General features: G+C 35.2%; 1 protein-coding gene across 1 annotated transcript; it reads left to right on the forward strand.

Annotated features, from left to right (window-relative positions):
- The first annotated feature begins 1,481 nt into the window (after window positions 1-1,481).
- LOC108679825 (probable G-protein coupled receptor B0563.6) lies at window positions 1,482-6,591 on the forward strand. The gene is made up of 5 exons (XM_018168553.2): window positions 1,482-1,623; window positions 1,998-2,192; window positions 2,829-3,016; window positions 4,480-4,635; window positions 4,968-6,591. The coding sequence occupies exons 2-5, from the start codon at window positions 2,012-2,014 to the stop codon at window positions 5,154-5,156; spliced, it is 714 nt and encodes a 237-aa protein (XP_018024042.2). The 5' UTR covers window positions 1,482-1,623; window positions 1,998-2,011; the 3' UTR covers window positions 5,157-6,591.
- Window positions 6,592-17,184: the final 10,593 nt, after the last annotated feature.

Raw genomic sequence — 17,184 nt, forward strand, 5'->3', positions numbered from 1 at the left:
TCTTTGTCTGAAATCGGATTTTAACTTCTCTTGAAATCAAATAAAAATAAATTAAATGTCACCATTCTGAGGTTCACAAAACAGTAAAATAATATGACAAGTAATACTACTAAAATATGGGATTATTAAATCTAGACTTCAATTAGAACCATTTTTAAAGTGTTCGAAAGAATCTTATAAAGATGATTGTCTTATAAAGAATAAATGTATAGCCGCCCCAGCTTCTGATTCACATTTAAGAAAGATATTAAGAAAATTCCTAGTGCACAGAAAAAAAGTTTCTAATAAAACGATATATAAACTCAAACAAATTTCACAATTGAAATGAGAGAGAAGTCTGCTGTCTGACCTCTCTTCTGGACTCGGTTCAACGTCAAAGAAATTGAAATTGAATTAAATTAAGGGATTTGATGGAATTTCCAGTGCCTCCGTTTGGCGTTGAAATGCCCTGGCTTCGTTGCAATGGAGCCTTGAAAAGATGGCCTGAACGTAGGGTAGCTTTGAAATCGTCTTAGGAAATTAGAAACAGAATACTCGTTGTCTTTCAACTAATCAATAAACATTATAAAATCTTGATGTTCGCTCGAACTAACCTTTGAAGAATGTATGTATATTTTCAACTTTATTTAACTCCTATGGGGTATTTAATCATTATGAACATGTTATTATAAGAGCCCTGTTTTGTAGATAGAGGCATAGCGTTTAAAGATCAGACACCCGGATAGCAAAACTTTTCTTTAAATAGATGCCACCCGCACGTACGTGAAAATTACTGAAGAACTAAAGTTGGAAATATCACCATTCTGAGGTTCACAAAACAGTAAAATAATAATACAAATAATACTACTATAATATGGGATTATTAAATCTAGACGTAATTATATAGAACCATTTTTAAAGTGTTCGAAAGAGTGATGCGAAATATTGTCTTATAAAGAATTAATTAATATAGCCGCCCCAGCTTCTGATTCACATTTTCAGAAGCTGCAACGGCCATAAACATTCCTGGGTTCGAACAAGATATAACTCGCAGTGTGTGTACATAGTCACCCCGGCTTCTGACTCGCGCTATAAGAAGCTGGGGCGTCCGCAAATATTATCTGGGTTGGAATGAAAAATTATTCGCAGTGTCTGTTAACAGCCTCCCCAGCTTCTGATTCTTGTTTTCAGAAGCTCGGGCGGCTGTAAATATTCTCTGAGCTCGAACAGAAAATAACTCGCCATGTGTATTCTGTAACTCGTCTGTAAATACTTTCTGGGTTCGAACCACATAACATAACTCGTATTTTGTGTTTTTCCACGGGCAGCGTACGCGACGGCGTCGTTCTTTGCGCTGCTCTGCGCCATTCCGTTCACCCACAGAACATACTATCTGGGTTCGAACATAGAACACACTATCTGGGTTCGAACATAGAACACACTATCTGGGTTCGAACCACATAACATAATTCGCTTTTTGTGTTTTTCCACGTGCAGCGTACGCGACGGCATCTTTCTTTGCGCTGCTGTGCGCCATTCCGTTCACCCACCGCGTCCTCACCCACGAGCTGGGACGCTGGCAGAGCTTCGCCGTGGCTTTCTTCCACGCCAGGATTGTGCTCTACTTCGGCAACTCCTGTATAGGTCAGAGAGGCTGAGATCTTGCCACAAAGTTCGACCGTGTTACCATTGATGTTATTCAATACTATTTCAGTGGTACTGTGTTAATATTGTTTAAATGTGACAGTGTCAATATCATTTTATACAAATTGAGTAATTTTTTGCAATATAATAGTAAACTATGACGCATTAGGGTTAGTCACTCGTGAATATTTCATAAAGCATTTCCAAAATACCCTCAACGCTCGTTCTAGAAAACAATGTGTACATCACCGTTAACCTCATCTCTAGAAGACAACAAAATACCTGAAATTGAGCGCAAATTACATACAAAATTTATGAGCAAAAATATTTATGGCATAAAGTGACACTACATGATATTCTTACATGTGTGGCAGGCGTGAGCGTGTTAATGCTGCTGGCGCTCACGGTTGAGCGCTACATCTCCGTCTGCTTCCCAGCGAAGGCCCGCAACCTGTGCGGCGCGACCAGACGAGCGCACACCACCGTAGCACTGCTACCACTCGTTACCTTCACCCTCTACAGCCCCTACCTTTTCCTGGCTGATGTCATCCAGTGCAGAGACGATAGAGGTGAGTACCACTGAGTAAGATTTGAAGTATGACTGGCTACTGTAATACATAGCCCTTACCTCTTCCCGGCTACGTCATCCAGTGCAGAGACGGCAGAGGCGAGTACCATTCAGTAAGATTCGAATAATGACTTGATACTGTAATATATAGCGCTACCTCTTCCTGACCGACGTCATACAGAGCAGAGACGATGGCCCGTATGCTAAATGGGGCACTAGCACTACGAAGTAGCACTACGCACTACAAGCCGTAGTGCGGAAGCGACACTAAACATTGTAGAGCTACTTCGAAGTGCTTAGTGTCTGTGACGTATTTAGCATACCAACAGGACACTTCGTAGTGCATAGTGCTACTCCGTAGTGCTAGTGCCCTATTTAGCATACGGGCCAATAGAAGTGAGCAAAATTTGTATTATGGCTCGCACTGCAACCAATAGGCAGTACCAATAGTCCTGGCTTTTTCCCTTATATCTATTTTATTTTTATTATGATGATTCAGAAGTAATTCGATTAATTCAAAAACGGCTGATCCTACGATTCATATTTCGATTAAATGTGGTCAGAATCATTGATAAAATGTTCATGTTTGATCATAATTAAAATTGATAAATAATAACTTTAAAAATTGTTTTCAAAGGACAAGTTGTGTACATGAAACAAATCAACGAATCATTGACGTTGTCCGGGTGGTTCAACGCTTACAAGTGGCTCATGGAAATATCCTACAAGCTTCTACCCGCGGCGGTGCTTTTCTACCTGAACATCCACATCATCTACGCGTACCGCGCCGTGTGTGAGCGACGGCGTAGGATGACACAAACTAAGGTATGTAACCGTATGTTGTGACTGTTTAATTATTAACTGTTTTCATTACACTGTTCAATTAACAGTATTTATTACACTGTCTAATTAAATGTAACTGTTGTAACTTGTGTTTAACTGTAACAGTTCAATTAACTGTACTATTTATTTAGCAGAAAACATTGAATATGAAGGATTAATTAATTAATGTTCAATATAATGTTCACATATGTTAATGTTTGAGAGGCGATGACGTCGTTTAACGTAAATGCTAAACGCGTTTGCGCTTCTTCCTGCATTTTTCTCACTTAATTCACAACGTATTCATATTCAATTCACTTTGACTTCACGCTCATGTGTCGAGTTATATAATTGATACAATAATAATCATAACATGCATTGTCATTAATAATACAAGCCATCAATTTTGATTACCTCGTATTACTTCGACTAGACAGTGTAATTACAGAGAGGCGGTGCAATAATTGATATTCATGACCAAGCATTCCCAAGAGTAATCTCTATGAGGTACAAATATACCATTCGGTTCGGTATACATTTCCATCCTTAAATAGCTTCATTTCAATGACTTTTCATGTTCTTTGCATACACTATAAAAATTTTCACTTTGGATTTAAATATTCCTGATTTTTTACTGTCATTTTACTAGTCATTATAATAAAAATTGGGTATACTAGGTATGCTAGCTTTTTTCACAGTAACTTAATTTTTTCTGTATTTCCTTCTGCAAAATTTTTTTCACCGGGCCAAGGTTCTAAACTTTAACGCATCAAGGAATTTCCGCCTACATGTAAATCCTTAAAACTAAAGTTTCACACAATTTAACTTCCTTCATATTTTTAATGGCCAAAAAATCTCCAAGTTCCTTACAGATACATTGCTCCACTTATAAATCCATCCTTATTTTCCACACTCAAATTCCTAAATATTAATCCACAACTAAGCATAGCATATTTAACAGCCAACAAGTTCCTCCATTAATCCACATCTTAGCCCATCGTATTTTTGAAAACCAGAAACTTATTTTTTTAATCCACATTTTAGCCCATCGTATTTTTAAAGGCCATAAAGTTCCATTATTAATTCATATCTTAGCCCATTGTATTTGTAAAGGCCATAAAGTTAATTTATTAATCCACATCTTAGCCCATCGTATTTTTGAAGGCCATATAGTTCCTTTATCAACCCACTTCTTAGCCCACCGTATTTTTAAAGGCCATAAAGTACTTTTATTAATCCATATCTTAGCCCGTCGCACTTTTGACGGACCCTGACTTCATCGATATTAGTCCACATCTAAATCCACCTTAAATTTCAACTGCCATCAAGTCCACTAAAGTCAAGTGAAACAATAACTGGCACTCAACTCATCAATATCAAGTGAAAACATTAAGCTCATCAATAGCAATCACACAAAAAAATGTATGGCTCACTAGGTGCTAATGGTTAACATCACAACGCTGCAGGTAAGCGGCGAACAGAGGCGTCAGTACGCAGAAGAGTCGCGCCTGATGTTCCTGCTGGGTGGCACCTCTGCAATATTCTTCATCTGCATGACACCCATGATCGCCCTCTCCGTCACGGTCCACTTCACCCACTACACCACCAGCTACGTTTATCAAGTCAGTGATAAACTAGAGAGCGAATGGTAGATTCACAGGGTGGATGATAAATGTATGGGAAGAGTGTAGAAACAAGCAGATTTAATGACAATTTAGAATGTGTCTGTTTTTCGAGCGAAAAGTTAATATATTATTTGAATCAGCAGTTTATAAAATGATGTTGATAAGTGCCATGTTAAATTTAAAAGGTTTGTTATCAAGTTAAATGGTGTATTATATTATAACAGATTCAGATTCATTTGAAAAAAATTCAGTCACAAATTCATTCGATCACTAAAATCCGCTCCATCATATCGAACCTTAATCAATTCTTCACAATCTCTTTTTAACAGATTTTCCGAGCGCTGGCGAACGTGTTGGAAGTAACGAACTTCTCTGTCACGTTCTACATCTACTGCCTCTTTTCCAAAGACTTCCGCGAGACGTTCTTCGCGTTCGTGCGAACCGCAACCCGGACAGCAGTCCCTAAAACATATTTCGCGTCTATGTCAGGTTTTCGAGAGACCTTGAGACCCCCATAGGGATACGCCCCCACCCGCACCCCTCCTATCACAACCCCCACACACGTATGATATCCAATAGATGGCAGGGTGTGGTCACCCGCCAGTGATGCGATCACCCAGTCCTTTGCTCCCCCAGGCACCGAAGATAGCGGATTCCGCTCAGAGTTTCCTACCGACGGGAGCTCATGTCAGTGCGGATGTCAAACGGAGACCTCAGACAGAAGTGATTTTGGAGGTCATGTTGATGTGGATTTAAGTAGGGACAATGAATCATGTTCAATGGAAATGTATCCTATTTTTTCCAAAGAATGTTTCTGTTAAAACAAATTTTAGGTGTTCCACCTGATGTGTAAATTTTAGCAAAAAAACAGAATACTATACAAGGAGAATGAGATAAGATTTTGATGAAACATGCAATGATTCTATTGAATATAGGTCTCTGCGGATGACATGTCGTAGAGAAGCAGAAAAAAAACATTCCTCACTGATTACAATAATGACACACTTGTACTTAAAATATATATATGCGGAGTGTCGCATTCTGGGGTTGTTAGATACTCTTTCATCTCAATTTAAGTTAACGACTTAGATAGCGAAACGTCATTTAACGCACAATCTTGTACGACCATCATCTGGTTCTTGAGTTGATGAGTGCCAATTTAAGGCTGATTAATTGAAGGTTTAATTTAGGTAATTTAAAAACAATAAATGGCGTTATAAAAGACAAGAAAGAGCGCTATAGAAGCAAGAACGCAACGAATTTCACAGAAAACATTGATGTAGTCTCTAAGTAGACAGAGGTTTAAAATATTTCATAGTAAATCACTGAAATTCAATCTTACTCCTAGGATGAAAATAGTAATAGAATTTTGTAAGCCTTGAAGTGAATTTCTTAGTTACTTCTATAAAAACACGTTTTGTAAGTCCCAACTTGCGATCATAATTCAAGTACACGATAGTCAATCATAATCATGCACGTAGCATGACGTAGCATTAATTAACAAGTTAAAAAAAAATTCATTGCACTTTCTTACATATTAAGGATCTTGACATGAGTAAACTTCATCACATTATGGTCAGAAAACCATTACTTATATATATTAAAAATTATTGAATTCTTGGTAAATTATTATTTGGTTTCCCTAAATCTGAATGGCCTTTACTTTCAAGAAGCTCATTCCGCTGAATGGCACATGACTTTCTATGAAAAAAAACATTGCAAATGAATGCTTTTGCAATTTATTAGTTATTGAACTTATTCTAGATAATTATTATTATCTGGAATTTTTTTTAATTGAAGATAATTGAAGCAAACTAGCTCGCTTCAAGCTGAGATGCTGGACAGTGTGGAGAGTTTTAACGTTCCTTGAATGCTTCCGTACAGTTAATTCTGTACTCGCCGTTAACTGGATACTAGTTTGTTAGAATAGAATAAGAATTAGAAGCTTTTCAATTTACCATGTTTAAAAATGATTGATTGTATTAATGTTATAACAAATTAGATATAAATACATATGTGTTTCATCATTTTATTTATAAAGACGTTTAAATTTCGTCCACGGATGCCTTCGCTTGTCTCATCGATATACTTCTTTCACCTTTACGAATTCCCTCAAGTTATCACATTCTATTTTACTAAATTTAAGCGATACGGAACACTTAAAGGAGTTAAACTGCAGCAAATTAACTTCATTGAGAAATTAAAAAAATTTTTATGGCTTGGACCAGTAAAATATATTTCTGACCTCCATCTCTTCATCTCTTACAATTTATCCAATTTTATAACTGCTGTACGAATGTGATAGCAGCTTAATGTTATAGTCATTAATGAAAGTTGTTTGAACCTCACTTTTAAAGTTAATTTAAGATTTAAAACGCAATTATCCAGCAACTACAGCATATTTTTATTTTTATTTCATACGTCTTCATCTCTGCAAAATATTTTTCCTTTAAATTATTCGTTTTTCAATTTCAATTATTTAAACTTCAAAAACTTTGAAAACTCACAACCATGTTATAAATTTTGCATTTCTATACTTTCATTCGAAATTAGTTGACTTGAAAATTAACTAATTATTTGACTGTATTTCCTTAAAAGATTGCTTAGTATTGTCTTACATTTTTTATCAAATCATATATTTCTGTTCACAAATGAATTCAGGCATGATAATTTTTTTGCGGATTTGGGCACAATATTCGGATTAGCTGAATTGCACAATATTATCTTGTTTCACACAATGATCTCATTCTAACAGAAAGTGGTTTACTTCGCTAGCACGTAATCTTGGGTTAATCGTTATTTCCACTGGCAAGTTTTATCATACGTTACTACTTTATTTTTCAAGAATTACTTCCTATACTAGAAAGTTACACCATACGTTACTACTTTATTTATTGAGAAATCTTTTCTTTTTTAGAAAGTTTTACCATACCTTACTACTTTATTTTTTGAGAATTGCTTCCTATACTAGAAAGTTATACCATACATTACTACTTTATTTTGTTTTCTTCTCTAGAAAGTTATACCATATGTTACTACTTTATTTATTGAGAATTACTTTCTTTACTAGAAAGTTATGCCATACGTTACTACTTTATTTTCTGAGAATTGTTTTCTTCACAAAAAAGTTATTCCAGCCTTTACTACTTCCTCATTTTTTGCAAATCGTTTTTTCCAGTATCAAGTTTTACTTGGCTTTATTACTTTGTTCGTGTAAACCATACTAAATTTCGGCAGGAAATTTAGTTTATTTTTCTGAACTGAATTTAGTTCAGTTTTCTCTGGTGTGCCTAGAAGAGTTAACATTGAAATTATAATCAGAGGAAGAAACATTTGCCGGTAACATAATTGAGTGATGTTGGTACTTGATCTTCATTTAGCATGGAATTTCCAATTATTGATTAGTCAGCATTAGATATGTCCGATGATTGTTAATTATTCATAAATGCGAACTTCTATGAGCTGTATGTACTTTTAAACCGATTTTGATAATTAAATGGTGAAATACTTAAAAACTATCATTTAGAATCAGAGTTTAATGAAAAAATTATATTGAAGGGTAACTTGTCTTTCTGAAGTCGATTTAAAAACAAATTCAATAATACAGTTCTAAGGAATTTTATAGTTATTATAACTGAAGAAGAGACTACAATTAGATACTGCATGTCTACTGGAGTAACGCTTAGTAATGCTTCTAGAGAATAATTTTGCTGTGATGGAGACTTAGTAGTTGCTTGTTTCAAAGTTTATGATGAAAATATGAAAAGTATTTCATAAGTTTCTATTAACCCAAATCGATGAAAAAAAATTTATATATTGGCCTGTTATACATAGTTTAATAACTAAGTTTGATGAGAGATTTATGATTATATTGTGCACTAGAAATAAAAATTTATAAATCCGGTGAAAAATTAATCTAAGATCCTGCCTCTGTTTTAAGTAAAGAGATATTTGAGAAGCCATTACCTTTCATGTGTATAATATTTCTATAGGAATAAGTCCTAGAAATTTCTATTGAATTGCTCAAAATTTCCGCTGTGTAATGATATTGTTTTAACTCAATAAAACATTTTCCATTCAATTCTAATAGTCAATAGAAGAAAATATATTTTAATTCTATATAATTTACTTAAAATTTTTATAATTTTAGGTTCGTAATTTCGCAGCAACCTTCTAATTCAAAGTAAATTTGAGAGCTCAAATTTAGGTAAAGTAATGAATTAGCGGAAACAAGAATACATTATATTCCTTCTTAATCAATGCAGAGATAAAAAATAATTTTAAATGAACTAATAAATTATAAAAATTATAATCGGACGTCATTGTTAAGGTCTTCAAGTGTGATATACATAATTGCTCCAATAAATAATCTGTGCATTATTGTTTACATTACCCCAAATTATTTGTTTAAATTACCCTTAGATTATAAATTACTTGTCGATCATAAATGCCGTATTGATAATTAATTCAACACTATTGAGCCTGAATTACTTGTCCACCATAAGTTACTTGTAATCGGGCTGCAGCTCATGAGTTCTATTATCTTTAATGAAAATGGGTTAACGTTTTTAATATAAGTACATTTAATATGCTCATGTTGAAAATATCTGATAAAATTGTTTCGTGTGTGTCAATGCATAGCAAAGAAAATTTTTGACATATTATAGACCTTTTTCAGTTCATCAAGCATAAACTTTTGTCAGGAGATTAAAATTACAAATATATAAAAAAATATACGATAAAATTAAGAAATAACTTGAAATCATCACAACACGTCTTGCGAGCGATGTTGTGGAAGCGACCAACCCGCAGCCAACGTCTAATTATTAGTCTTTTATGAAGATGGGATATAATTATTGTTGTTATATTATTTCCAAAGGAAAATAGATCGATAAAGACATCGTTTTACGACTGAACACTTGAAAAGAACACCATCTTACCAAGTTACATGGTAAACAGTTACCACAAATAAATTTTTCATTTCCATTCAATCTAGTTGCCATTTAATTATATTATTACACGTTAACTAATTACCATGTTACATGGTAATCAGTTACCACAAATAAATTTTATATTACCATTCATTCTAGTTGCCACTTAATTTTTAGCGCCTTTTCTCATTTATGGAAAAAATGCACTATTGTGCTCGCCATGTCCGTCTGTCTGTCTGTCCGTCTGTCCGTCCGTCCGTGACCTCAAGTTTTCGCCGACGAGAAAATTCGCTCTCTGTCACTCACTGCAGTGAGTACTGAGTTATATTTTAAGGGATTCCGGGTACTTCCGGTCACGAACGCACCACAAGGTCCGCTGATTGGCCAAATCAAGAAGCTTATTCTGATTGGGCAAGCTGTTGCATTGCTGGATTGATCAATCAACAAGCACTGCAGTCTATCCCGTGCCAGGGGCTTTCAAACGTGTTACGTTACAGAAAAATATATTTAGTAATATTGTTATTATTATTTTTAATATTAATTGGTTTTATGTAAACTTTTTTCTTATAACCTATTGTCGGAACAAATTTTCGACGTCTTTTTATCACTATATAACGTATTTTTATCATGATAACGTACTTCCTTTTCAACGTTTCATAAGGCATATAGATTTATTTTTGGCGTCATTTTAGGCATAGAGTTTATGCATCATACGAATTTGATAATTATGAATAATTTATAACTTATTTTCCTTGATAATCTTATTACATAATTTAATTTGTGAAACATGGATATTAATTCAGATTTTTGCAGTCATAAAAAGTTTTATTTCGATGGCACATATTTTTATAAAGAATGAATAAGGAAACATAGCTATTGAAACGTTCAGTATAAAATAAACGGAGTATAACGAGAATAATATCCCTATTGTTGTTAAATTAAATAATTGAAAAAAATATCAACTCTGAATCAATCTTCATACTCAGGCTCGCTCAAATCGACAATAAATAATATAGGAATTTTTAATAAGATTGAGGAATTATTATAATTAGCCTGTAATAATCATAATTCTGGTATGAAATAGGACAACTGTTGTGGTTGATATCGTTAATGTCCTCAAGTGTACTGATTTGTATTCCATATAATCACACTCGTACACTCAGGCATTCAGGCACGATGTATGCAGACTTAACTCAGTCACGCAACGGCAAAGTTGTTACAACAGCGCATGCCTTTGCCAAGGCTGTTGCATTACCATCTATATACTGTTTACAGTTTGTATAATATTATAACAATGATATCATCAAGACAAATAACATTAGAAAATATATCCTGATTGAATTATGTGGACTATATGCCTGGTATATATAATACATATCAATTTTTCATTATACACATTTCGCATAAAATTCTGTCGGTGAATGGTGTTCATGAGCAGAAGTAATGTTTTCCGAGACTTTAGATCAGAAGTGGAATTCTCGTTAACATACCTTATTTTTAGATAATTAATAAAAGTTAAAGTTATTGATGAAACAAACACCCATCCTTGAAAATTAGAATGCTTTTATTGATAGCACACAAAAGGCTATCAAAAATAATATACTGGAATTTTACTGTCATAATGGCATATTGAAGCAGGTATTTTGACACTCAAGTAAACTTACAGGGCAACAAAACTTTACCGTTCATCCACAACATGAGAACGTCAGCACTATTTATTTCGTCTTAGTCTACATCTCACTCAGAAGAATGAATGGGTTATTACCCAAATATTGATACAATTTCTTATTCACAGCACGAGCGGAGCAGGCGTAGCACCGATACGTCTCTTTGCAGAGACAAACTGTATCAGGATAACCCAAGGTAAAAAGTGCATCGACATTTAGACAGTCTCACTCTTCTGTCAAGATCTTCAGGTCCATATACTTGGACTTGTGTCGTCTGCCATATTTAATGAGAAATATTAATGTAGTATACTGAATGGTCATATGCGCACTACCGTACACAATAATGTTGTTTACCCAATATGCAGAGTAATATTCATGTATTGTATTGAATACTAGTTTATAAGCACCACCGTTCTCCAATAATGTCGTCAGAATAACATGCTTAATAGTACTATGATTTATATATTTTTAAAATAAATCAGGAATGCTAGCAGTGAACTCAAAAATCCGAGTACAATCCATGAATAAATCTATCCATAAATAATAAAAATAAATCCATCCAATAAATCCATAAATAATCGCGAGCACAGACGCTCCCCACTTCTTGAATGGCAGTTTTCAGCACGTGTTCTGACGCTCCACGTGTCCAAAACGCCTTCGGTATCTCCTTTTGATATGCAAAATGCGATGCATCAAACGACTCAATAACCGCCAGGGTAGACTCAGTTTCGATCGCTGCCGAGCCCTGCTACATTAGTGTATAAATAATAGGCGAAGTTTTATGAAAATATAAAATTCTGAAAGCGTTTCTCACTTTATGGAATTTTTTTCATTAAATGCGTTCAGAGGATTTTTTAGTGGATGGACAGACGAGCAAGCTGATGCAAGATAGCTGCAAGTAATTGCTATCATTGATTAACACTGACATCAATTATCATTAGTCTGTTCAAATACCCACTTTACCAAGAATTTAATAACAAAAAATCTTCATCCGGAAAGTTTCGGAGAACAGAACGACAGAACCTTCATCAGTTCAAATAATTCTATTCGTTTTTTTTTGTGATTTGCTTTTCTCTTATACTTGCAATAATTTAAATTTTAACTAGGATGGAGCTGGTCTCCGAGAGTTGTAAATGAAACTACAAGGAAATGTATAGGTTTTAATTGCTTGTAACTTCGTGGTAAATCGCATCAGAGTTTCCAGTCATAAATTTATCAGAGTTTTCCGAGTTTTGAATCATCAAATGATCTGTCAAATCGATGATCCCCTGTTGAATATCGATGCTTAATTTCCTTAATAATTGATCGTTCCTCCTCCATTGTTATTCATATTTTCGTGCGAAATCANCATGAAGAGCAGAAGTGAAGAGGTTACCATGAAGAGCAGAAGTGAAGAGGGTACCATGAGGAGCAGAAGTGAAGAGGTTACCATGAAGAGCAGAAGTGAAGAGGGTACCATGAAGAGCAGAAGTGACGAGGGTACCATGAAGAGCAGAAGTGAAGAGGATACCATGAAGAGCAGAAGTGAAAAGGGTACCATGAAGAGAGTACCGACGATAAATTTGGCCGCACAGCGTCCGGAAAATGATGAGCGGACGTACGGTAATAAGTGCAGATGACGTGGTGACTTTTATTATAGCAACGCGTCAAGCAGGCGAAGAATTATGACGAAATTACGACGATGGAGTAGAAGGTTTTTTTATGATGATTTTTAAGCGCGTGCATTGGTTTAAAATGTCACAAATGGAATTAGTAAAAGTTATTCTTCAGTGGCACAATTAAAATGAGTTGTATAATGTATATAATATTTTTTTTTTCGTGCCAAAGCTATAAACGATTTTACCACCTTTTAGTCGTCACCTAAAATTTCATTCTGAAGCCATGGGAAGCCATATAACTATCGATGGTCCATCACTATCATCCTCCAATAATGTTTATAAAGGAGGTATTCAAATATTGCTTCGTCGCATGGAAATCTAGGATCATCAATAAGCCTTGATGAGATTTTACAGTGAAATTTATGGTATCTTTAAGGAAGAATTGATGGTACGGAGGCCTGTCAGACTGCGGCCAATAAGCAACGAATTTCAATAGGCAAGATGAAGCCGCCGATCACACGTTCAATACCAGACAAACTCTTCGTTACAGCCATGCATATAACGTATAACAGAATAACGTACAACAGTATAACGAATAACAGCATAATGTATAACAGCATAACGTATAACAGCATACCATATAACAGCATAACGTGCTTATAACGAGGTGGGAAGATCCGTACAGCATTATGTCGCTAAATGTTTAGCATTTCGTACAAATGCGTACTGCATCTGCATTATGTATCAATACGTATAATATTACCTCCCTGCATTCCGTACGGATACGTACGTTTAGTATTACTTACAGACGCGTACAACATTTGCATTACGTACAGATTCGTACAGCCTTACGTACATTTGGTAACTGTGTGCACGAGGAAAGCACGTGTCGCGAGCGATCTCAAGCAACATGTACTACATATCTCATGCAACATGTACTACAAGCAACATGTACTACTCTCGTGTTTTATATCATCGTTTTTAAATTAATTTCTTAACTGATTTGAATACAATTTATCTCAGATTATAACATGATAACTAAGCTGCATTAGTTCTGTAAGATATCCCTCTCTTACAGCTGCATCGATGTTCTGTAGAGTAAGGTTTATTAAAATTTTTATTTCACATGCAAATCCGAGCACCGGAAAAGTGGATAGAATAGTTTTTCTAATAATTTATTGAATGACAACGTGTGTGGGATAGAATCTTGTTATTGGAAAGAGCGCTAATTTTTCAAAACTTTTTTGCTTCATGTCAGCAGATGTTATTAAGCTTTCGATTGTCCATGCGGATTGCGGTTTTCTTGCTCCTCTGACGCTTCTGAGTTCAAGATTTTTTATCGTTTTTGAAACCAAGAACAAAGACTACAATCATCGATGTTCAATAAAAAAATTCAATACTCTTTTTGGGACGGCATGGCGACTCGATCACTTCAATGCATCGTATGAATCAATGAATCAATTCAGTTTTGTACGGATGCGTGCATCGTGAAAAAACTTGTGATCTTAAAAAACAATGCCAGCAAGGAATTGCAACATAACAACAAGTTTTTTTGACTTTGGTTGTATGTGATTTTATTTTACGTATGATCTTAATATATATATAAGTGCACACGTAGTCATATAAAATATGTTGTAATGCCTTTCAAAGATTTGCTGCAAAATTACGAAACCACTTTGATAAAAGTGTCCGCTTATGGATACGATGTCCAAACGCCATCGTCAGAACCGGAGATGGAAGATTTTCTCAAAAGGCGAAAGATCGCATTACGTTTTCCTCGTGGGTGTCTCAAGATATCGTTTCAACTATCAAAGTAAACTTGAAAATGCTTTCTGTCTGACATTAGTTGCTGAAAAAATAGTTCAATGTAACCTCTTCTTATGACAAGCAATATTATTTCTATATTCCGAGTTTTAAAATGGGTGAAATGGTTGGAAACCAACTTTTCTGTTTTTATTCAACGAAAATTTACGAAGTTTCTAATTTAAGTTCAGAATAGAAGTTCTGCATGTTTTTGTAAAGTTTGTTTCGAGATTATCGTTTTTTCTTGTGGGCGCGTGCATATGAAACAATGAACGTTTATTGAACTAAAAACGAAGATACAAGAGCTATATTATTATGTGTTTGAGTTTTCTGCTCTAGCTCAAACGGCAAAAATTCACGTTCAACTCTGTCAAAATTTATATTTCTCCTTAATAATGATGGAATTTATTGATATCCGAAATACTGATGGCAGTGTTTGCCGCTGAATTGAGTATCATGAGACACTGTGTAAAAATAATCCATCCTCAATTTTTCCGGTTGAACAGAAAAATGTTTCGTCGACAGAAAAGTAACTGCTTTTATTCATATATAAATTTATATAAAAAAATTTGGCGTGCAGTTAGAGGGACGTGTATTTTGCTGCCTTTTTATAAGTCGCTCTTTTCGCCTTCACGAAAAAAAAATAACTCTCCAGTTGGTAAAAATGCGACGTAAATAAAGACAGAAGTTTCCGAGACATAAAGTTCGCGATAACGTCGTCGAATAGCCATCTTTATACGTCTATATATATAGCTTAACAACGCTAGCACCAGGGGTGGATGGTATCAACAAAAAGTCTCACGAATGATTCATATTATATTGCTTCTAATCCTGCCGCTTGTTTTGCTCTTAACTTGAACTAAGCTATACAAATGTAATAGCGAATTGAAATTTTTAAGGCTTGATTTTCTTTTGCAAGCAACAGAAAATCAAGTGCCATTTTTTCCATTCGCTAATTTGTGGAACTGTATACAGAACGGTAGGTTGTTTGTACACAATAAATAGTAAAAACACACGGCATTAAACTGCGAGTGACATTCTTTTGCAATGATGTATTAACCTTCACTAATCGATTGGCATGATAAAGTGTCCCTATTTAATAAATATAGTTGTGCACGATGTGCATCTGCGTACGTCGGGATGACGTTTCGCAACCTTTATTCAAGGGTCGCAGAACATAGAGGGAGGAGTTGTCTGGTCACTTATAATCCCCCCTCATTCGGCTGTGCGAGCTCACGTCGAGCAGTGCGATGTTCCAATTTCTGATAGTGACTTCAAGGTTTTAGCTTCCACTTCCGGCATTTCTGATTCTTCTGAGTCAAAAAAGCGAGGTCTTTACAATAAAGCTTATGGGAGTAAAAACTCGCGGTTGTTACTTGAAGTGATCACTTCGATTCTTTAAATGCATTTATAACTCTAAAATATAAAAAAATTGTTTATCATATTATTTAAATCTATGATTCGCATCTGTTAGTGCATGAACCTATAGAATCTAAAATGCAACTTTCATATTTTTCCACCGTGACGTAAATACGACATGGGATCCTATATATAGGATCCTTATACCCTGACATCGGCCTTCAGGAATTATTTTTAGAGAGGACCAGCAAAAGGTACAAATCCCTTGCCCTTAGCTGCGAGCCGCACGATGCAGATGACCTTGATCCATGAAGGCAATAATAGAAACAGTGAAAATTTTGAACCCCAATTTCGTCAGTATCCTGAGTCCGCCATCTTCAGGCTGACAGTGGAAGCAATTTGTTGAACGTAGTATCCTTAGTATCCTTAGCGAGCGTGTCAGACGTAGCAGTCCCAGGCCACGGTGGAGGGAAAATTAGCAATGTGACGTCATTCGTGCCGCTCACATAATTAATTTTCAGTCTAACTTATTAAAATTTTCCAGATGTGACTGACACCGAAATTTAAGTTGGAATCGTCTTAGCATAGCTGGCAACAAAATTGAAGCTGAAATAATGTATTAACCTTCACTAATCGATTGGCATGATAAAGTGTCCCTATTTAATAAATATAGTTGTGCACGATGTGCATCTGCGTACGTCGGGATGACGTTTCGCAACCTTTATTCAAGGGTCGCAGAACATAGAGGGAGGAGTTGTCTGGTCACTTATAATCCCCCCTCATTCGGCTGTGCGAGCTCACGTCGAGCAGTGCGATGTTCCAATTTCTGATAGTGACTTCAAGGTTTTAGCTTCCACTTCCGGCATTTCTGATTCTTCTGAGTCAAAAAAGCGAGGTCTTTACAATAAAGCTTATGGGAGTAAAAACTCGCGGTTGTTACTTGAAGTGATCACTTCGATTCTTTAAATGCATTTATAACTCTAAAATATAAAAAAATTGTTTATCATATTATTTAAATCTATGATTCGCATCTGTTAGTGCATGAACCTATAGAATCTAAAATGCAACTTTCATATTTTTCCACCGTGACGTAAATACGACATGGGATCCTATATATAGGATCCTTATACCCTGACATCGGCCTTCAGGAATTATTTTTAGAGAGGACCAGCAAAAGGTACAAATCCC

Source organism: Hyalella azteca, unplaced genomic scaffold (genome assembly GCF_000764305.2).
Source record: "Hyalella azteca isolate HAZT.00-mixed unplaced genomic scaffold, Hazt_2.0.2 contig10118, whole genome shotgun sequence".
NCBI classification, from domain to species: Eukaryota; Metazoa; Arthropoda; class Malacostraca; order Amphipoda; family Hyalellidae; genus Hyalella; species Hyalella azteca.

Excerpts from the sequence above, each read along its gene's own strand:
- LOC108679825 (XM_018168553.2), top strand. The coding sequence starts at position 2,012 with ATGCTGCTGGCGCTCACGGTTGAGCGCTACATCTCCGTCTGCTTCCCA. Across the intron at positions 3,017-4,479 it reads GTAGGATGACACAAACTAAG|GTAAGCGGCGAACAGAGGCG; the intron begins GTATGTAACCGT and ends ACAACGCTGCAG. Across the intron at positions 4,636-4,967 it reads CCACCAGCTACGTTTATCAA|ATTTTCCGAGCGCTGGCGAA; the intron begins GTCAGTGATAAA and ends TCTTTTTAACAG.